Source organism: Ovis canadensis, chromosome 5 (assembly GCF_042477335.2).
Source record: "Ovis canadensis isolate MfBH-ARS-UI-01 breed Bighorn chromosome 5, ARS-UI_OviCan_v2, whole genome shotgun sequence".
NCBI classification, from domain to species: domain Eukaryota; kingdom Metazoa; phylum Chordata; class Mammalia; order Artiodactyla; family Bovidae; genus Ovis; species Ovis canadensis.
The window spans coordinates 24,315,235-24,338,065 of NC_091249.1; the positions used below are offsets into that span (position 1 = coordinate 24,315,235).

The 22,831-nt window shown below is 46.5% G+C and overlaps 1 protein-coding gene across 4 annotated transcripts; it reads right to left on the reverse strand.

Annotated features, from left to right (window-relative positions):
• Positions 1–158: 158 nt before the first annotated feature.
• Positions 159–22,252, reverse strand: CLEC17A (C-type lectin domain containing 17A). Of its 4 annotated transcripts, none has more exons than XM_069590783.1 (12): positions 22,120–22,252; positions 21,903–21,980; positions 18,589–18,621; positions 18,477–18,506; positions 18,331–18,372; positions 17,760–17,801; positions 16,385–16,522; positions 16,141–16,203; positions 14,042–14,137; positions 13,667–13,818; positions 7,873–7,982; positions 159–2,512 (listed from the first exon to the last, which is right to left on the reverse strand). In XM_069590783.1, the coding sequence occupies exons 1-12, from the start codon at positions 22,160–22,162 to the stop codon at positions 2,377–2,379; spliced, it is 963 nt and encodes a 320-aa protein (XP_069446884.1). In that variant the 5' UTR covers positions 22,163–22,252; the 3' UTR covers positions 159–2,376. The 4 variants fall into 4 exon arrangements, 3 of the variants coding, with proteins under 3 accessions (XP_069446884.1, XP_069446882.1, XP_069446883.1); XM_069590781.1 differs by having other exon boundaries at positions 18,456–18,506; XM_069590782.1 differs by having other exon boundaries at positions 18,456–18,506; positions 21,903–21,977; positions 22,120–22,238.
• Between the last annotated feature and the right edge of the window lie 579 nt (positions 22,253–22,831).

Genomic DNA, 22,831 nt, shown 5'->3' on the forward strand with positions numbered 1-22,831 from the left:
GGTCAGGGAACTAAGATCCCACATGCCTCTGGGCTACTAAGTCTGACAGCAGCTACTGAGCCTGCACACTCTAGAGCTGGTACATTGCAACAAGAGAGATGCCCACGTTCAGCAACGAAGACCCAGTGCAGCCAAAGATTTTTAAAAATAAAAATACATTTCTGTTGTTTAAGTCAGTTTATGACACTTTATTATGACAGTCCCAGCAAACTGACACAGTAGGCAAGGACCACACAATGAATTGATATTTTTAAAAGATCTAACACTGCAAGAGAGCTTCCCTGGTGATTCAGTGGGGAAGAATCCACCTGCCAATGCAGAAGATTCGGGTTCAATCCCTGGATTGGGAAGATCCCCTGAAGAAGGAAACGGCAACCCACTCCAGTATTCTTGCCTGGGAAATCCCATGGACAGAGGAGCCTGGAGGGCTACAGTCCATAGGATCACAGAGAGTCAGAGATGACTTAGCAACTAAACAACAACATTGTAAGAGTTAATGGAGACAGTAGCATGGAAACATATATATTACCATATGTAAAATATGCCAGTGGGAATTTGCTGTATGATGCAGGAAACTCAAACCTGGTGCTCTGTGACAACAGAGGGGTGGGATGAGGTAGGAGGTGGGAGGGAGGGCCACAAGGAAGGGGACATATATATGCCTATGGCTGATTCATGTTGATATATGGCAGAAACCAATATAATATTGTAAAGCAATTATCCTTCAATTAAAAATAAATAATTTTTTTTTAAAAAGAGACAGTAGTCCAAGAAGATCCATCCATAGTAAAATTAATTACTTCATCAAAGAGCTTCACAAACCACCTAAAGGCACAAGCGGGTAGGAAGATGTCTCCATTATTGTCCTGAGGATCTCACCAAGTCATGGCCTGGCCTGGGTGAGGAATTTTGACTTTCAGCTGGTCTGTCTTTCTAGAAGTTCCACAGTTCAAGTCTTGCCAGAGGTCTGATTCCACCAACTAGGTTGGGCAAATCTCACCCAGGACAAGGAAACAGCTGTATGTCAAGAATTATTGCCCCACCTGCTTCCCAGAGGGAAATGGTAAACAAGTCCAGTACTCTTGCCTGGAGAATCCCATGGATAGGGGATTCTGGTGGGCTGCAGTCCATGGGGTTGCAGAGTGAGACACGACTGAGCATTGAGCATGGCATGGCTTCCCAGAAGTTGGTTCACATCAGGTAGGCAGCAAAGGGTCTGAGTCCCATCACATTATGATCATGGTCCAAAGGAGCCATAGTGCTTTCAGTCCCAGCTCAAATAATGTCAGACCTGGAGCTCCTAAAGTCCATATGGTTTCCTAAGAGCCATGATTGGGGACCTGGTGAGTTCCCTCCAGACCCCAGAACTGGGAGACCATTACTAAGACCTGGTGTCCCTCCTGCTCATCTACTCTGGACTGAGTTGTGTCCCACCAACCCCGCCCCCTGCAAAAAAACTTCCATGTTAAATCCCAAACCCCAGTGTGATGCTATTAGGAGGTAGGGCCTTAGGAGTGATTAGGTCTTGGGGTGGAGCCTTCATGAAAGGGATTAGTGTCTTTATAAAAGGGACCTCAATATGACATGACAGCCCTTGTATGCGGAATCTAAGAAGAAATGATGCAAATGAACTTACAGAACAGGAAGAGACCCACAGACTTAGAGAGTGAACTTAAGGCGGCCTCGGGGAAGGACGCAGGGGAGGGATAGTCAGGGAGTTTGGGATGGACAGGTACACTCTGCTCTATTTTAAATGGATAACCAACAAGGACCTACTGTAGAGCACAGGGGACTCTGCTCAATGTTATGTGGCAGCCTGGAGGGGAGGGGAGTTTGGGGGAGAAAGGATACAAGTATATGTATGGCTGAGTCCCTTCGCTGTTCACCTGAAACTATCACGTTGTTAATCGGCTATACCCCAATACAAAATTAAAAGTCTTTAAAAAATAAAAATGGACCCCAGAGAGTTCTCACCCCTCCCAGCATGTGAGGACACAGTGAGATGACATCCATGAACCAGGAAGCAGGTCATCACTAAACACTATATCTCCCTGAGCCTTGATCCTGGGCTTGTCAGCCTCCAAAACTTTGAGAGAAAAAAAATGTGTCATGTAAAAGCCATCCAATGTACAGTATTCTGTAACAGCAGCTTGAACAGACTAACACAGTGCAACAGAACAAGCCCCCAAGTCCTCACCCCAGAAATGATCTGACTCGCACCCCAGAGAACTTGCTACGTCCGGGCTGCTGGTTCCCCCTTGGGTGCTGGCAGGTCCCACTGTTCATGTCAGATCCAGAAGGGCGGGAGGTTCTCACCTCCAAGAGCCGAGGGGCATGGAGTACGGATGGGCCTCCACCCAGCCTCAACTGTGGGGTTCAACAGGAACATTTCCGCTCACAAATCCAGTACGTAGTTTTGTCGCAGGAGAGGTCATTCCAGGTGCCACCTTTGTTCATGCTGGCACAGTTCTCATTATTATAGAGGTTGTTGGGTTCCTGTGGGTCCCAAAAGCTGGATAAAGGAGAAAGTGGGTGTAGGGTGAGGTGACTAAATAGAGCACAGCGGGTTTTTCAAGGCAGTGAAACTGCAATTCTATACAATACCGTGATGGGAGATACATGACATCATGAGTTTGTCAAAACCCATAGACTTTGGGGAAGATCCAAAGGCTCAGCAGGTAAAGAGCCCACCTGCAGTGCAGGAGCTGCAGGAGACATGGGTTCAATCCCTGGGTCAGGAAAATCCCTTGGAGGAGGTATGGGCAACCCACTCCAGTATTCTTGCCTGAAAAATGCCATGGGCAGAGGAGACTGGTGGGCTAGAGTCCAAAGGGTTCCAAAGAGTCGGACGCTACTAAGCAAGCATAGAATTTCACAGCACTAAGAGTGACCCTTAATCTGACCTATGGACTTAGTTCATAATAATGTGTCTATAAGGGCTCATCAGTTGTAACAAATGCATTAGGCTAATGCAAGATGTTAATGATGGGGGAAAATGTGTGCAGGACAAAAGGGATGCGGGGAACAGCGCTCTGCACCTTCTGCTCAATTTTCCTAAAAAATAACACACTACTCAACCATACAAAGAATGAAATTTTTCCATTTGCAACCACACGGGGAGACTTGGAGGATATTATGCTAAGTGAAGTAAGTCAGAGAAAGACAAATACTATACGATATCACTTACATGTGGAATCTGAAAAATACAACAAACTAGTGGCTACAGCAGCAAAGAAGAAGACTCACAGATGTAGAGAACAAACTAGCTGTTACCAGTGGGGAGAGGAAAGGAGAGAGGGGCGATACAGGATTAGGGGAGAAAGTGGTGCAAAGCATTAGGTATAAAATAAGGTACAAGGTCCTTGTTGGTAGCACAGGGACTCTCCTCCGTACCCTGCAATAATCTAAATGAGAAAAGAATTTTTAAAAGAATAGGTATACGTATATGTATAACTGAACCACTTTGTGATACACCTGGGAAGCAAATGTAAAGCAACTATACTCCAATATAAAATAAAAGTTATTGGGCTCTTCCCTGGCAGTCCAGTGGTTAAGACGTCACCTTCCAATCCAATTCAGAGACTGTGGGTTCGATCCCTGTTCAGGAAGCTAAGATGCCACATGCCTCAGTGGCCAAAACACAAACCAGAAGTTCAATAAAGACTTTAAAAATGATCCACACCAAAAGAATTTTAAAATTAAATAAAAATTACTTTTTAAAAAAGTAAACAATTTTAAAATAATAAAATTTAAAAATAAGCTATAAGGATATACTGTACAACATAGGGAATATATCCAATATTTTATAACTTTAAATGGAGTATAACTTTAATAATTGCAAATCACTATGTTATACACCTGTGACATATAATACTGTTTATCAACTATACTTCAACTTAAAAATAATGATAAAAGGAAAAATAAAGTCTATTAATTTTAAAAAAAAAAAAGAAAAGAATACCAGAAAAAAAGAACAAGAAAAGCCTTCATGGCTCAGGGCTCTTTCTTCCACCAGAATCATTCCTTCAGCCTTTCAGAATTACATGAAAATGTTGTGTCGTCCCCGTCACCCCAGCAGCTTGTCTGTGCTAACTCAGCCCCATCTCCCTGTTCACCAGGAATTCTCCAGGTTCCTGAGTCAGTTTCCTGCATCTGGTCAGTTTCTGTTCTCTTCCAAAGAACATTTTTGTTAAACCACATCCCTCTCAACCTTCCAAGTAATGTAGTGTTTTAGGTCATGTTCCTTTTTTTTTTTTTAATTGGAGTATAACTGCTTACAGTGTTGTGTTGTTTCTGCTGTGCAGTGAAGTCAATCAATCATGTGTATACACTTATCCCCTCCCTCCTGGACCTTCCTCCCACCCTGTCCCCCATCCCACTCGTTCAGGTCATCATGAGCGCACAGCAGAGCTTCCTGCGCTTCATAGCAGGGTCCCACCAGCTATGTGTTTTACACGTGGTAGTGTATACGTGTCATTTGTTTGGTTTAATTTTTTTGTTCTCCTTTTATCTCATAATTTGTTCCACCCTCCCCTTCCCCTCAACCACCCACCACTGTGTCCACAGAGCCAAATTTGGCAATTCAGGTGCATGGGATTTATTAAAGGGTGTTCTCAGGAGAGGGGGATTGAGAGAAGAAGGATGAGGCAGGGGACAGAAGTCAGCAAGGATATGGGTTTAGCCTGGTCTAGACTCAGCCTGAACCCACAGGGAGCTCTGGAATTTGAATAGCACAACAGAGTTTTTCCAACTTGAGACAAGGGGTTCAGGCAGCTCTTAGCCTGTCATTGTCTGTGCCATGACTTCAGTGGAAGTGGAGCAACCTCCTAGCTGAACAGGCTTCCATTCAGCTGAGGTCACCTCTCGGGAGAAAGCATAACTGTGAGCCTTTAGCAGCCAATGCCCCCTGCTGGGGGGTGTCTGCACCAGCCCGCAAAAGGGATCTGAGCTGAGGACCTGCAGTGACACACCATCCCATGCCATCTCTATTTACAGAATTCTACCTCCCTCCAGGAATCTTTAATAAAAAAATAAAATCCCCAGACAAAACACTAATATCTCTAATATATAAAGAGTTCCTAGAAATTAATAAGAAAAAGACCAAAACTCCAATATAAAAAACACACAAAAATCTTTCCATGTGCTGCAAGGAAAGATCCCATGTGCCACAACTGAGACTCAACACAGACCAATAAATAAGTATTTCTTTAAAATACACAAAAGATATGAATAGATAATTCACAGAAAAGTTAATACATATGGCTATCAAACATATGCAAAGACACTCAACCTCAAGCATAACAGACATGCAACCAACCCAGGGATCGAACCCAGGTCTCCTGGCACTGCAGGCAAATTCTTTGCCGACTGAGCTACAAGGGAAGCCCAAATTAAGTAATAACTTGCATTAATTTGCCAATGTAGTATACATCGGCCTCTCAGTACCCTGTAATGATCAATACGGGAGAAGAATCTTAAAAAGAGTGAATATATGTAAATGTATAACTGATTCACTTTGCTGTACAGCAGAAACTAACACAATACTATAAATCAACTATACTCCAATAAAAATTAATTTTAAAAAATACTACGTTAGTATTCCATTTTTCACCTACAATTAAAACAATAAAATTCCAAAAGTTTGATGAGCGTGTGGGCAAAAAAAAAAAAAAAAAAAGTAAGTCAAGCTGGTGAGAGAATAAATTGGTATAATCATATGGGGGACAATTTGTTAATATTTACTTAAAATACAAATACAGACATGGCTGTATTTATATTTTAAATAAATACAAGTTTAATACATACAGTATAAATAACTACACATTTCCCCTGGTGGCTCAGTGGTAAAGAATCTGCTTGCCAGTGAAGGAGACATGGGTTCGGTTCCTGGTCTGGAAGATCCCACGTGCTGGGGAGCAGCTAAGCTCGTGCACCGCGCCTGCTCAGCCTATGTTCTAGAGCCCAGGAGCCGCAGCTACTGAAGCCCTCACCCCCAGAGCCTGTGCTCCGAAACCAAAGAAGCCAGCACAATAAGAGCCGGCGGACTGCAACTAGGGAATAGCCCCCGCTTGCCACAACTCGAGAAACCCCGCAGGCAGCAACAAAGACCCAGCACAGCCAAAATAAATTTAATTGATTAAATTATTTTAATAAATAAAATTAAGTACAAATACATATTCTCCTTAAGAAGATAAAGCATGATGGCTAACAGCATGGACTTTGAAGCCCGGAGGTGTGGCACTACCACCTGCCGGGTGTCTGACCTGGGGACGATCGCGTAACCTGTCTGTGCCTGTTTCCACATCTTTCCATGGAGAGGATAACAGTACTTCCCTTACAGAATTACTAAGAAAATTAAATAAATGAGTTGATATAAAGAATGCCTCCCCAAATGAGATCATGCTCACTCTTTCGGCAAATCAAAAATCTTCCTCTTGGGACTTCTCCAGTGGTCAAGACTCAGAGCTTCCGTGCAGGCAGCACCAGTTTGGTCCCTGGCCAGGGAACTAAGACTCCAAATGCCATGTGGCACAGCCAAAAATAAATAAATAAAAGGTCTTCAAAATAAAATTAAAAAGCATGCATCTTTAAAAAAAAAAATCTTCCTCTTCCTCTTGCCCTATAGCCATGGCATCTTTTCTCTCTTTTTTTCCCCTCAACCATTGGTGTGAGGACTTGATATGTTTGAGCAGTTGTGCTAAAAGGCTGAGATGTTGTAAGGAGGAAAAAAAAAGTGCAAGCACCAGAAACCCTATCAGAAAAAAAGCACCCTTGTGCTCCCCTTGTCCAGCTCTGCCTGGGATTTGTGTGTGTGTGTGCGTGTGTATGTGTGATTTGTTGATACGCTTTTGTTTATTGTTTTAATTTTTAAATTTATTTTTAATTGGAGGATAATTGCTTTACAATATTGTGTTGGTCTCGGCCATACATCAGCATGAATAAGCCACAGGCATACATATGTCCCCTCCCTCCCGCCACATCCCACTCCCCTAGGTTGTCACAGGGCACCAGGTCTGAGTTCCCTGCGTCACACAGCAAATTCCCACTGGCTAGCTATCTTACATACAGTAATGTATATGTTTCCATGCTGCTCTCTCAACTCATCCCCCTCTCTCCATCCCCCACTGCGTTCTCAAGTTTGTTCCCTGTGTCTGCATCTCCATTGCTGCCCTGCAAATAGGTTCATCAGTTCCATCTCTCTAGATTCCATATATATGCATTGATACATGAAATTTGGTTTTCTCTTTCTGACTTACTTCACTCGGTATAACAGACTCTAGGTTTGTCCACCTCATTAGGACTGACTCAGATGTGTTCTTTTTTATGGCTGAGTAATATTCCACTGTGTATATGTACCACAGTTTTTATTGAGTGTAGTTGCTCTATAATGTTGCGTTAGTTTCCGCAGTACAGCAAAGTGAATCAGCTATACTTATACATATATTTCCCTCTTTGGATTTCTTTCCCACTGAGGTCACCACAGAGCTCTGGGTTCCCTGTACTAGGCAGTATTCTCATTAGTTATCGATGTTACACATAATATCAATCCCAGTCTCCCAGTTCATCCCACGACCCCTTTCCCCTTGGTATCCGTACATTCGTTCTCTACATTTGTGTCTCTATTTCTGCTCTGTAAATAAGATCGTCTATATCAATTTTTTTTAGATTCCACATAAATGCGTTAACATATGAATTTGTTTTTCTCTTTCTGACTTCCTTCACTCTGTATGACAGTCTCTAGGTCCATCCACATCTCTATAAATGACCCAGTTTCATTCCTTTTTGTTCAACCTGGGACTCTAAAGAATCTGCTGCTTTGGACTTCACAAAGACCTACAAGGAGGAGAGACCCAATAAGCCCTGGATACTTGCCTCAAAGTGACGGGGGACCCATCCAGCCACCTCCAGTCCCCTTCGACATCTCTGTCATTCAGCCCCAGCCAGTACACCCGTGGAGAACCATGGGCCTTGGCCACAAAGTCCTGCAAGTACAAACTCCATTCAGCCATCAGTTCTTCTACACACACCCTGCCTGTCTCACATATATTCAGGGCTTGTGAATGCCACCCCAGTACCCACCCCAAATCCCCATGGCATGCAGAACAAGCTCAAAACCTTCCTCCCACTTGAGCACCTGCAGTGGGAACAGTCATGCTGCTTTCTCCAAAAACCTATGAGCCGCTCTGTGCCTCAGTTTCCACCTCCGTAAAATGGGATAATAGTAGCTACCTCCTCATAGAGTTATTGAGAGGATTGAATGGATTAATATGCATAAGGAATTCAAACAGTGTCAGACATGCTGCAAGTACTGGGACATCTTATTTTATGGGAGTATAGTAGATTTTCAATGTCGTGTTAGTTTCTCCTGTACAACAAAGTGAATCAACTATGTGTATACATATATCCCCTCCCTCTTGAGCCTCCCTCCCACCCTTCGCAGAGCCATGAGCTGAGCTCCCTGGGCTCCCTGCACAGCAGCTTCCCACTAGCTATCTATTTTACACACGAGGGTGCATATGTGTCAATGCTATGTTCTCAGTTCATTGCACCCTCTCCTCCCCACTCCTGACCACACGTCCACTCTCTATGTCTGCATCTCTAGTCTTGCCCTGCAAATAGGTTTGTCACTACTATTTTTCTGTATTCCATGTAGTACTGCAACATCTTAACCTTTAACGTATAATTTAAGGAACAATTCTAATAATAATAACTGATATCTTGGATTTCCTGATACTCTCACCCTCCCAGCCCCTGCAGTCCTAAGCGACATCCAGGCAGAAAAGGAATTCATTGCTTCAGAAAAAGAACGTGCGGGGGAGGGGAGAAATAGGAGCTTCCCAGCTTTTGTATTTCCAAAGCCCAGGCCTTTGGGAGGAAAGAAAGGACTTGGATCAAAGATGAGAAGAAAATATCATGATTTAAAGCAACTCCTGGAGTTCCCTGATGGTACAGTGGATAAGAACACGCCAGCCAACATAAGGGACACAGTTCGATCCCTGGTCCAGGAAGACCCCACCTGCCGCAGAGCAGCTAAAGCGCATGTGCCACAACTACTGAGCCTGCATGCTGCAACTACAGACACCCACGCACCCAGAACCCGTGCTCCACAACAAGAGAAGCTACCGCAATGAGAAGCCCGAACGTCACAACCAAGGGTGGCCCCTGCTCGCTGAAACTGGAGAAACGCCACATGCTGCCACTTGCAGCAGCACAGATGGACCTGGAGAGTGTCACACCGAGGGAAGTCAGACAGAGGAGGAGAAAGAGCGTATGACATCGCTTAATCGTGGAATCCGGAAAGAAATGATACAAACGAACTTACAAAACAAGAGACTCGCAGACTTAGAAAAGGAACTTAGGGTTGCCAAAGCGAAGTGACAGTGCAGGAGTTTGAGAAGGTGATGTACACCCTGCTGTATTTAAAATGGATAATCAACAAGGACCTACTGTAGAGCACAGGGGCCTGGATGGAAGAGGGGTTTGGGGGAGAATGGACACATGTATATGCATGGCTGAGTCCTTTCACTGTTCCTTGCACCTGAAACTACCATGCCGTTGCTAATCGGTTATACCCCAATACAAAATAAAAAATTCAAAGTTTGAAATAAATCAATAAATTTTTTGAAGAGAACCAACATAGCCAAAAATAAATAAATAAAAATTGAAAAACAAAGCAACTCCTCTCCAGGCAAACTGATCTATGGTAAGGAAACCAGATGTGTAGTCTCCCGGGGTGGGCAGGGGTGACTGGAAGATGGCATGAGAGAACTCCCTGGGCTGTGGAAGCATTCTAAATCTTGACTGGGTTGACAGTTACACAGATGCCTACATATGCTAAAACTCAGTGGATGTGCACTTAAGATCTGTGCATTTTACTCTACGCAAATCATATCTCACTCACTCAATCTTATTCAAGGCCAAGATTTCCTGAAAGGTAAAGACAAAAGATGGCAATGGGAAAGAAGCTATGGAGATATAGACGGGGTGGGTGCCGGGAAGAGGGCTCTGCATTTCATTCTCTGGTGGGGCCCGAGGTGATGGCCAAACCCCAGAGGGATATGAAAACTCTAAAAAGTAGAGGGATTCTGGACCTTGTTTCTTGGGTAAAACCCCAGAGAAGTGTCAGGAAATCAGAAAGAGCAAAGTGCTGCTCAGCCCATCAAATCATCATAGTGCCCTGAAGCTGAAACTCCAATACTTTGGCCACCTGATGTGAAGAGCCAGCTCGTTGAAAAAGACTCTGATGCTGGGAAGGATTGAGGGCAGGGGGAGAAGGGGGCAGCAGAGGACGATGTGGTTCGATGGCATCACTGACTCAACGGACATGAGTTTGAGTAAACTCCGGGAGGTAGTGGAGGACAGAGGAGCCTGGCGTGCTGCAGTCCATGAGGTCACAGAGTCGGACATGACTTAGTGACAAGATAACAACAACAACTAGCACGTAGGAGGTGTTCAAGAAATGTTGATTGAAATTACAAGTTAATAAGTGAGCTACACAGGCTTCCCAGGTGGTTCAGCAGTGAAGAATCCACCTGCAAATGCAGGAAACACAGATTCAATCCCTAAGTCAAGAAGATCCCCTGGAAAAGGAAATGGCAACTCTCTCCAGTATTCTTGCCTGGAAAATCCCATAGACAAAAGAACCTGGTGGGCTACAATCCATGGAGTCACAAAAGAGCTGGACATGACTTAATGACTAAAAAAGTGAGCTACACACTTTGCACAGGTTATCTCATTTGATCTTCATGGTAACCCACTGAAGCAAGGATTGTTAACTCCATTTTACAGATGGGAAAATTGAGGCACAGAGCAGTTAAGTAATTTGTCCAGGATCATTCACCCAGTGGATGTCCCAGTGGATACCAGCTTGGAACAAAGATATTGAGGACCAGATATGCACTTCCCTCCACCTTGACCCCAGATAAGCCATCCCTACTCAGAAGAAAAACAGATAATCCCAACTGATTGAGATGAAATCTCCACCACCTTGGTATAATAAGAGCTTAAAGAGAATGGAAATGAGTTATTTAAAGCAAAGTTATATTTCTTAACTACCTGAGTTTAGTTGTTGTTTAGCTGGAATATGATTTACCACCTGCCCCATTCACATCATCTAATCTAATCTCCAAAAAAAAAAAACCCTGTATTAACTACTCAATACAAATGCTGCGATGAAACAGAAGGATTTTTTTAAAACAGAGAAGACACAGAGGGAAAAAATAAGATGGTAGCCTAAATCCAACCAAATCAATAATTACATTAAATGTAAATGATCTTTTGCTGGGGCATGTGGCAGTTTTCCCTTTTTCTCTCTTTTTTTAATATTTACTATTTCTATTTATTTCTTTGGCTGTGCCGGATCGCAGCTGTGGCATGTGGGAATCTCCAGTTGCAGCATGCGGGATTCAGTTCCCGGACCAGGGCTTGAATCCAGACCCGCTGCATTGATAGCATGGAGGCTTAGCCACTGTACCACCAGGAAAGTGGAAGTCGCTCAGTCAAGTCTGACTCTTTGCGACCCCATGGACTGTACAGTCCGTGGAATTCTCCAGGCCAGAATACTGGAGCGGGTAGCCTTTCCCTTCTCCAGGGGATCTTCCCAACCCAGGGATCAAACCCAGGTCTCCCTCATTGCAGTCAGATTCTTTACCAGCTGAGCCACCCGGGAAGCCCAAGAATAGTTCCCATATGGTAGTTTTATTCCTAGTTTTTTAAGGAATTGCCACGTGTATGAATGCTTAGGCGTGTCCAACTCTTTGCAATCCCATGGACTGTAGCCTGGAAGGCTCCTCTGTCAATGAGATTTCCCAGGCAAGAATATTGGAGCAGGTTGCAATCTCCTACTCCAGGGGATCTTCCCGACCAAGGGATCAAACCCTCGTCTCCTATGCCTCCTGCATTGGCAGGTGGATTTTTTTTTTTTAACCACTGAGCCACCTGGGAATTGCCATACTATTCTCCATAGTGATTGTATCAGTTTACACTCACATCAACATTGTAGATAAATGGATAAAGACAATGAGGTGCATATGTACAATGGAATATTACTCAGCCATAAAAAGAATGAATTTGAGTCAGTAGCAGTGAAGTGGATGAACAAAGAGTGAAGTAAGTCAGAAAGAGAAAAACAAATATCGTATATTAATGCATATATATGGACTCTAGAAAAATGGTACTGATGAACCTATTCGCAAGGAAGGAATGGAGACATAAATGTAGAGAATGGACTGTGGACACAGTTGGGGAAGCAGAGGGTCGGACAAACGGAGAAGGTAGCACTCACATATATACACTATCGCATGTAAGACAGCTAGTGAGAAGTTGCTGTATAAAACAGGGAGCCCAACCTAGAGCTCTGTGACAACCAAGAGGGGTAGGTTGGGCAGGGGGAGCGATGCCCAAGAGGGAGGGATATATTCGTACAGTTATGACTGATTTTGGCTGCCCTGAGAGCTCAGTTGGTAAAGAATATGCCTGCAATGCGGGAGACCTGGGTTCGTTCCCTACAGAACCAACACAACATTGTAAAGCAATTATCTTCTAATTAACAAAATTTGTAAAACTGTAAATGATCTTATAATACCAAATAAAAGCCAGAGATTCAACGATGGAAAAAAAAAAGACCCCATTATATGCTGTCAACAAGAAATCTTAAAATAATGACATAGGTTAAAATTAAAAGGATGGGAAAAAATAAACCCGGCAAACACTAATAGTCAAATAGTGCTGTGAGTTTTACGGTCAAGAACAAAACTAGCTTCTCGGGCTCCAACGCCAGCTCTGACATTTACTAGTTGAAACAAGCAAGCTGCTTGAGTGAAATAAGCCTCAGCTTTGTCCTCTGTGAAGTGTTGATAAGTAATGACACGCACTTTGTGCAAATGGTCTTACCACCTAGCTTTGGTAGTATTAAGTCGTTAAAGTTATCTACACTTATTTCAGTTCTCCTCGTACATACACACAGATGAAACTGTCCCTTTCTATCGCCTTAAAACATGAGAGTGCCCATGTGACTTTCTTTGTGAGTGCATGTAGGTAGAAATTTTCCCTCATACACTTCCACCATTGAGCTATAGGGACCGGCTGTCGTTTTAGCATAACATAACCTCTCCTGACCCTCACCTAATTTATAGGTGTGTTGTTAGAATTATGTTAATGCATGTAAAATATCTGGAATACAGCCTAGAGAATAGAAAGCGCTACCAAAGAGATAGCCATTATTATACCTCCATGTTAGAGAGGAAACTGAGGCTCCGATTGGATAAGTCAGCACGACCGGGATTTGAACTCAAGCAGTAACCTGAATATTGGCCACCTCATGTGAAGAGTTGACTCATTGGAAAAGACCCTGATGCTGGGAGGGATTGGAGGCAGGAGGAGAAGGAGACGACAGAGGATGAGATGGCTGGATCGCATCACTGACTCGATGGATGTGAGTCTGAGTGAACTCCGGGAGTTGGTGATGGACAGGGAGGCCTGGCGTGCTGTGATTCATGGGGTCGCAAAGAGTCGGACACGACTGAGCGAGTAACTGAACTGAACTGAACTGAGTGACTCAAAAGCAATTCCAGTTTCTTTACATTCAGGCCAGGGAAGGATGTGTAAATCCTAGGAGAGAGGCAGGCTGGCCCTGCTGGTTCTCAAGGGTGTGGAAGGGACAGCTCACCTGTTCATCAGAGTTACTGATGATGACCAAGTGAGAGTAATTCTCCTGGCAGAACTTCCGGGCTTCATCCCATGACTTGGTGCTTGGAGAGAAGTAGTAACACTTACCCTGAAAAGGGAGCCAGCCTTCAGGGCAGGTGACCCTGGTACAGTCTGGGGACAGGATAGGATTCTGTCAGAGTAGCCCCAGAACCAGAGTAATGTACATGGTATGCCATGTACAGGTGTTCAGGCTGGGCACTGCTCAACTCTAGCGGGGGCTGGGAGGGAACCATTCACATAGATTGCACTGAGGATCACTCCCAAGGATTTGTGCTCTGTACCGGCTCCACCATGCGCCCCCCCAACTCAGGGAAGTTCCCCAAGTCCCACTTACCTAACAAGCCCCGAAGTTCCAGCAGGGACTGGTTGGTGTCAGCTCTTATGCGCTCAATGTCCTTCTTCAGGCCAGCTAACCCCATCATGCCAGTCACTGTTAGCAGGAACGGGCTGAACAGTTAGAGACCCAAACGCCCATCTACCCACCTACCAATCACTGACTGCAGACACAGCACAGACAGAGGCAAGAGTTGTGCTCCCCACCATACCCATGTTCCAGTGGGTGATACTGAAACTCAAAAACATGGTCAGTGCCCAGGAGGAGTCCTAGAGTTACTCAGAGGAGAGATTAATCCTTGAGACTTGAGGGAGAGTAGAGATGGTGGACTTCCTGGAGCAGGTGGGTTTTAAAGGGAAATGGTGGTTCTGTATTAGTGAGGAGGCTCAATAGTCAGGGGTCACCTTGCCACCTTGGAAGCAAAGATCCAGAGGCAAGCATGTTGGGAAAGGCTCGCGCAGTAAAAGTCAAGGAGAATCTCACAGGAGCTTGAGCTCCAAGTGGGATGAGGTCTGGCATCTGGGTCCTTGAATGCCAAGCCAAAAGTTTTGCATTGGACTCTGGGCGGTGAGAAGCTGATGGTTTTTGAGTGTAAGAGTGGCTTGGTCTGAAGTGTGGGGTGAGGGTGTGTAGAATGGAGCAATTCTCAGATATCACCAATCATAGTGAAGGCTTCTTCTGCAACTAATGTGTTCCCGCTACTCTCACACACATTGGCCCTCCGCCAATACTCCCCAGGGTCATCAACAGAAGACACTTCAGTTAGACAAAATAGAAATATTAGAAAGAAAACTCAATAGATAGGTAGGTAGGTAGATGATATATAGATGATTGATAAATAGGTAATAGATAAATGATTGATGAAGAAATAGATAATTGAAGATAGAAAACTAGATAGGAAGATGACAGACGATTGATAAATAGATAATAGATAGATGATTGACAGATAGATAACGGTAGACAGACAGACAGACAGATAACATATATGTTATCCCTGACACTCTTTCCTCTCACCCACCACCATTCCCACTAACCCATCCCCAGGGTCAGTCAATTTTACCTCCTAAACCTTTCTACTCTGCCTACTTCTCTTCAACCCCACAGCCACAACCCTCAGCTAAGCAACCATTCTCTCTCAACTACCCATCTTCCTTCCTTGTACTTAAATGTTGCCTCCTACCACAGGGCCTCTGCACATGCCTGAGATTCTCAACTCCTTACCTAGTTAATTCCACGTTTCCTGAGTCTAACAGATTCACTGCATTCCCTGCCCTCATTGGCCATAAGGTTCCTGATGAAGCAGACAGTTCATCGCATAACTAACTTATGATAAACGTCATGAAACAGAAATTCAAGAGGCAAGGAGAGACCATAACAGGGTCTGAGCCTCAACTGGAGGCGTGGAAAGGCTGCCCTCGCTATGGTAAGTTAAAGAGGGCTGCAAATTCTTTGCCCTTCCCCCAGGGAGTAGCAGGATTACCCACCCTCCTTCTGAATCTAGGCTGGTCCAGCGACTAGTTCTGACCGTCAGAGTGCAGTACACCTGTGGCTGTGTAATTTCTGAAGCTGAGCCCTAACACCACCATGCTATGAGGAAGCTCAAGTTACACATGTGGATAGAGGCACACCCAGGCACCAGCCATGTGAGTGAAGCTTCTGGGACCTTCCAGCCCAGCCCAACTACCCAATGACCCCAGCTCACCCCACAAAGAGTGGATGTGCCATGCTGAGCTGTTCTGAATTCCTTCCTTGTAGATTTGCTGGGACAATAAGTGACAACGCTGGGAGGAAATAAAATCCATGTTTCTTTGCAACCACCCCCTAGAAAAATGACCACATTTCCAGCGCTCGACAACCACAGTGACTCTTGGCCACCATATTGGAAAACAGTGGAGGTCTAGATACACGCATGTACCCACACACACACACACTCCACAGGGACAGGGACTCGGTTGTGTTCACTCTCCTAACCACTCATCCCCCACCCCGGGACCTAGCACAGCGCCTGGCAAACACAGGGTTGCGGTTGGTGATGAAGCTGGATTTGACAATCATGTTGGTGCTCACCATGGCTTGAAGGGATGATTGACACCACTCACCATTCGCTCGCCATGCCATCTGCTGAAAGGTCAACATCCTCAGTTCTTCCACCACCTCCTGGTCTATGAGAAGGAGTCCAACTTGAGCCCAGGTTGGACTATATATCCTCCCATTTGTTGCTGTTGTTCTTGTTTAGTCACTAAGTCGTCTCCGATTCTTTTGTGACCCCATGGGCTGTGGCCCCCAAGTCCTCCCATACCCCTTTCCCAGTTTCTCTGCAAGCCCCTTTCTTGCCTTACTCACACTTGATCAGGGTCACAACCAGACCAGTGCAGCCCATGAGCAGTGACACCACCACCAGCAGGAGTAGGCACACCATCAGTCTCTCCTGGTCACGCCTAAGGCCTCCGAACTTCTGACTGATCCAGGGCACTGGAGTTGCTGGGGGTGGAGACAGGGACAGAGACACTGACGCTGGTGCTTCAGACAGTGAGGCAAGGACCCTTGAGCTTTTCTCCAAGAGTGGGGATGGGGTGGAGCAGGGCAAAGGATTAAGGTCGTGACTATATCATCCGGTGGGGTCAGCAAGAGAATGTCAAACAGAGCAAACCCTGAAGAAGCCTGGAACATTTGTGGAATACATCCTATGTGCCCAGCATTGTGTCTCACCCTTATTATTTTCTTGAATCCTCATCCTTATGACATAGGTTTAACTGTTCCCATTTTGCAAATAAGTAAACTGAAGGCTTAGAGAGGTTGTGCATAACCTGGACCCAGTTCTTTTCTTTTTTATCCTTTTTTTTTAATTGAGGTATAACTGCTTTACAGTGTTGTGTTAGTTTCTGCTGTACAGTGAAGTGAATCAGCTATACACGTGTATCAGTATATGTATAGTATATACATCTCCGCTCTCTTGAGCCTCCCCCCACCCCCATTCCCACCCCTCTAGGTCATCACCGAGCACCAGGCCGAGCTCCCTGTGCTACTCAGCAGCTTCCCACTAGCTATCTATTTTACACAGGGTAGCGTATACACGGCAACGCTACTCTCTCTATTCGTCCCACCCTCTCCCTCCTCCACTGTGCCCGCGTGTCCATTTTCTCCACCTGCGTCTTTATTCCTGCCCTGCATATATCTGTACCATTTTTCTAGATTCCATGTATATGTGCTAATATGCAATATTTGTTCTTCTCTTTCTGACTTACTTCACTCTGTATGACAGACCCTAGCTCCATCCACATCACTGCAGATGACCCAGTTTCATTCCTTTTTATGGCTGAGTAATATTCCAGGATATATATGTACCACACCTGCATTATCCATTCATCGGTTGATGGATATTTAAGTTGCTCCCATGTCCTGGCTACTGTAAATAGTACCCACCTCTTCTCTTTAACATTTAGGATGTCTCGTCTTTTATGCTCCAGCAGCCCCCCTCCCACCCAAGTTGCTCCCCAGAGGCCCAAACTATGGACACCTGCATCCCCTAACTTACATGCAAACAGGGGGTAGGGCTTGAGGAGTAACTGGTAGCCATCCTGGGTCCCTAGGGGTCTGGTCTAGACTCAAAAAGGCGGAGCTTCAGAGAGGAAATGTTTCTCTCCCAGGGTCTAACTCCACAGCTCACACACGCTAGCCACCGTGGGAGGGGAGACAAAGGCACACCCAAAGGACTTACTGGCTTCAGGAGGCTGGGATGCAGGGTGTGTCAGATCAGTGCCTGGGAGAAAGGCCAGAGACGTTTAGTCAGAAGTCACTGGAAGACTTTGTCTCCCAAGATCAACAACCTCCCCCAAGCCCTCTGATTTGCTCTCTGGTTAGAACTGGGGAATGGAGGGGACTTCCCTGGGGGGACAGTGGTAGGGAATCCAGCTGCCAATGCAGGGGACGTGGGTTCTATCCCTGGTCTGGGAAGATCCCACATGACTCGGAGCAACTAAGCCCATGCACTGCAACTACTGAGCCCGTGCTCTACAGCCCAGGAGCCACAACTATTGAGTCCCATGCACCCTGGAGCCCACGCTCCGCAACAAGTGAAGCCCACCCATCTCAATTAGAGAGCAGCGCCCGCTCGCCGCAACTAGAGAAAAGCCTGGCAGCAAAGAAGACCCAGCTGAAAGACTCTGTCTTCCAAGATCAACAGCCTCCCCCTAAGCCCTCTGATCTGTTCTCTGGTCAGAATTGGGGGCTGGAGTAAGGACTTCCAAGTGCCCCTCTAGGACGTCGTAATGGGTATTCCTACGGCTCACCCAGCTGAGGAGTCAAGCTGGTGACAGGGGTGACGTTCAGGCCTGGAAGAGATCAGAAAGACAGCAGTCAGGCATAGCAGGACCTCAGCCAAGGGAACAGGATGCTCCCGGCCCGGGATCCTCACCCGTGTTCTTCAGGAGCTTACAGGGAAGTGGGGGTCTCTCCGTTTTCTTTCCTGAGGAGGGAGGAACGGTTGTTCAGGCTCAGAGCAGGACCAAGCCAGCACTGGGTCTCTGATACCCCCAGCCCCAGCTCACCTGCCCTTGGAGGTCTTGGTGGAGCCATCCAACCTGGAGAAGAGAAGCTCAGAGTCAGGGCTGGTCCAAGGATGGGAATGGGGTGGAAGCCAGTGATGCAAACAGGAGTGAGATTGCAGTGGAGGGTTAGGGATGGGGTTGTGCATGAGAATGGAACTGGACTTAGCAATGGGGACAGAGTTAAGATGCAGTAACCAGGGACTTCCCTGCTGGTCCTCCCAATGCAGGGGGCCCAGGTTCGATTCCTGGTCAGGGAACTAGATCCCATAAAAGAAAGAAAAAGGTGAAAATATTAGTCGATCAGTTGTGTCCAACTCTGAGACCCCATAGACTGTAGCCCGCCAGGCTCCTCTGTCCATGGAATTCTCCAGGCAAGAATACTGGAGTAGGTAGCCATCCCCTTCTCAAGGGGATCTTCCTGACCAAGGGATTGAACTCAAGTCTCCTACAATTGAAGGCGAATTCTTTACTGTCTGAGGCACCAGGGGAACCCACAAAGACTCGGCTTGCTGAAACTAAAGAAAGATCCCCTGTGCCACAATTAAGACCTGGTGGAGCCAAAAAAAGAGAAAAAGATACAATGACCAGCCATCTTGAATTACTAGGACATTCCTAATTTTAGAGCTGGAAGTCCCAGATTCCAGGAAATGTTTCATCCCTGGATAAACTGGGACAGTTGATTACTCTAAGTTAAAGATACGAGTGAGGTTGAATATGGGAATAGAGTAAGGTTAAGGTTGGGGGTCTTCTTTGGTGGTCCAACAGCTAAGACTCCATGCTCCCAGTACAGGGGGCCGAGGTTCAATCCCTGATCTGGGAACTAGATCCTGCATGCCACAGCTAAATGTTCACACGCCGGAACTAAAGATCCCGTGTGCTGCAACTAAGACCTGCTGCAGCCAAATAGATAATTTTTTTTTTAAGGTTAGGGGACTTCCCTGGAGGTCCAGTGGTTTCGAATCCACCTCCCAATGCAGGGGATACAGGTTAGATCCCTGGTCAGGGAACTGAGATCCCACGTGGAGCAGCTAAGCCCACAAACTCTAGAGCCTGAGCACCACAAGGAAGAGACCCGCATGCCTCAACTAAGACCCAACTTGGCCAAATAAATTAATTTTAAAAAAAAGAGTTAGGATTGAGATGAGGGTTTGGATTGAAATGAGGATGGGGCTGAAAGAAGGCTCATGGGTGTAGGGTGATGATTCAGGATGTGGTTGGGGGGAAGAATGCGGTTGTAGCTGCATTTGGGGGTGGGGGAGAAGCTGAGGCTGGTTTGTAGTTGTGTGGGGCTTGGTGACAGCTCTGGATCTGGACATAGAGATGGGACGGAGCCAGGCCTGAATTTGGAGATGGTGGGGTCTAAATCTGGGGAAGAGGTGACCTTGAAGACAAGGATGGGGTACTTCCCTGGCAGTCCATTGACTGAGATTCTGCACTTCCACTGCAGTGGGTGAGGGTTCAATCCCTGGTCAGGGAACTAAGACCCTCCAAAACAAATAAATGCATTTTTTAATTTAAAAAAAGACAGGTATGGGGTGGGGGCATGGATTTGGGCTTGGGGATCATCTTGGGACCAGGTTGGAGTTGAAGACAGACAGTAAAGAGCCAAGCCCAAGGCACCTCCCAACTCCTACTGAGCCCATGGTGCTCTGGGACCTCCTGGGCTGACTCCCCTCTGGACTCACAAGTGGGGGACGTGGATCCACCTGGAATGCAGCTCCCCCCCCAACCCCATCCAAGGATGTTTAGGTGCCCTGGTGGGAGTTGGTTCAGGGAAACCTCAAAGCCTCCACTTCTTTTTTTTTTTTTTTGGCTGAACCACGTACCCTTCAGGGTTTCCCTGGTGGCTCACTGGTAAAGAGTTCATCTGCCAATGCAGGAGATGCAGGTTCAGTCCCTGAGTTGGACCTTAGAGAAGGAAACGGCAACCCTCCTCAGCAGTCTTGCCTGGGAAAATACATGGACAGAGGAGCCTGGCAGGCTACAGCCTGTGGGGCTGCACAGAGTCAGGCACGACTGAGCACACGTATGCATAGCTTTTAGGAACTTAGTTCCCCAACCAGGAATTGAACCCAGGCCAAAGCACCCAGTCCTAACCACCAGACCGCCAGGGAACTCCTAAAGCCTCCACTTATGTATGGATGTGAGAGTTGGACTGTGAAGAAAGCTGAGCACTGAAGAATTGATGCTTTTGAACTGTGGTGTTGGAGAAGACTCTTGAGAGTCCCTTGGACTGCAAGGAGATCCAAAACTCCATTCTGAAGATCAGCCCTGGGATTTCTTTGGAAGGAATGATGCTAAAGCTGAAACTCCGATACTTTGGCCACCTCATGCGAAAAGTTGACTCATTGGAAAAGACTTTGATGCTGGGAGGGATTGGAGGCAGGAGAAGAAGGGGACGACAGAGGATGAGATGGCTGGATAGCTCACTGACTCAATGGATGTGAATCTGAGTGAACTCCAGGAGTTGGTGATGGACAGGGAGGCCTGGTGTGCTGCGATTCATGGGGTCGCAAAGAGTCGGACACGACTGAGCGACTGAACTGAACTGAACTGAACTGATCAGACTCTTGTTGAATCCCCAGCCGGGTGTGGGGACCCCAAGTCTAATTTGGGTCCTGGGTGCGAATGCAAAGAGATTGGAGAAACACTGGTCCCTGCCCAGCTTCTAAAACCCTGGCACGCATGTCTCAGGGCTTTGCATCCACCAGTTCATTTGGGAGCTTCTTTCCTTAACAAACTCCTATTCACTCCTCAAGTCTCACTCCAATGACCCTCGTCTGACCCCCAATCCTCCCACTAATGCAGGCAGAGCCCTCAGTTACCCTCAGGATTTCCTCAATTTCCTACTCCCTCCCCTCTCTGACTTGCTCACCCAAGACTGTACACAGAACTGAGTGTGTGTGGGTTAGTTGCTCAGTCGTGTCTGACTCTCAGCGACCCCGTGGACTGTAGCCCACCAGCCTCCTCTGTCCATGGAATTCTCCAGGCAAGAATACCGGAGTGGGTTGCCATTCCCTTCTTCAGGGGATCTTCCTCACCCAGGAATAGAACCCAGGTCTCCCGCATTGCAGGCAGATTCTTTACCATCTGAGCCACCAGGGAGGCCCCTGTGCACAGAACTGCTTCCCCCGTCAGACTGAGAGACCCTCAAGATGGAGGCATGGATGCTCCCACCATTACAGTGCCCAGCGTGAGCAGGCCGACCGTGTGTGTCTACTATGCCCAGCTAATTCCTCCTGGGGAGTCTGCTCCCCACCCTTCACCCCTCAGGCTGCACATCTCTTCACCCAGCCTCAGAGAGGTCCTCTTACCTGGCTTGGGAGGAAGGTCCTTGTAGGGTGGCGTCATGTTCTCGTAGTCGTCATCATCATCCTCTTCCCTGGACCCTTCTACAGGAAAGGCAAGTGAGAGCCCAGCCCACCCTCTCTTCTGTCCCTCACACCCTGGTCTCCAGCCCCAAGGTGGGGACACTGCAACCTGGGTCCTGCCCACCCCCGGCCCCCACTCCACGCCTGGCCAGGGCCCTACCCGGCAGGTCCCGGTACCCGGCGTTAGTATACAGGGCGCACATGGCTGCAGCTGGCGCCAGGAGCCTAGACGGAGCAGGCAGAGCCTGACAGCTTCTGCTCCTTGCGTCCCCAGCTCAGGTGTCTGGGGCTTTTCTCAGTTCCTTTTTTCTTTTTCTTTAATAGTCAAGAACATGCAAATCCATCTGGAGGGAAACACCCCAGACCACACACACAGACACACACACAGACACACACACACACACACACACTTGTATTTCCCCCCAGTTTGAATTCATGCATAGAAGTGACAATGACAACAGCTCTTGCATTTGAGTTCCCACAGAGCATCAAGCCCCGGGTGAAAAAGATGGAGAAGCTCCTTTCTTCACGGAGCCATCAGTTGAGACAGGAAAGACGATACACCTGTAAAGAAATACAGAAATAAGCAATACAGTCTGTTTTTTTCATTTTATTTCCAGTAGTAACAAAGTATTATTTTAAAATAAGATAAAACAGGGTAAAGGGATGGGATGGGGGCTAATGTAGAGAAGTGATCAGGGAAGGCCTCCTGGAAGCAGTGACATTTGCAACAAGATGTTGAAGTGATCAGTGCTAAGTACTCCCACATTCCACAGTGAAGTTCTAGGCTCCCTATCACTACATAAGACATAACCCCCTAAACTTCATGACAGGGCTTCCCTGGCGACTCAGTGGAATCCACCTGCCAATGC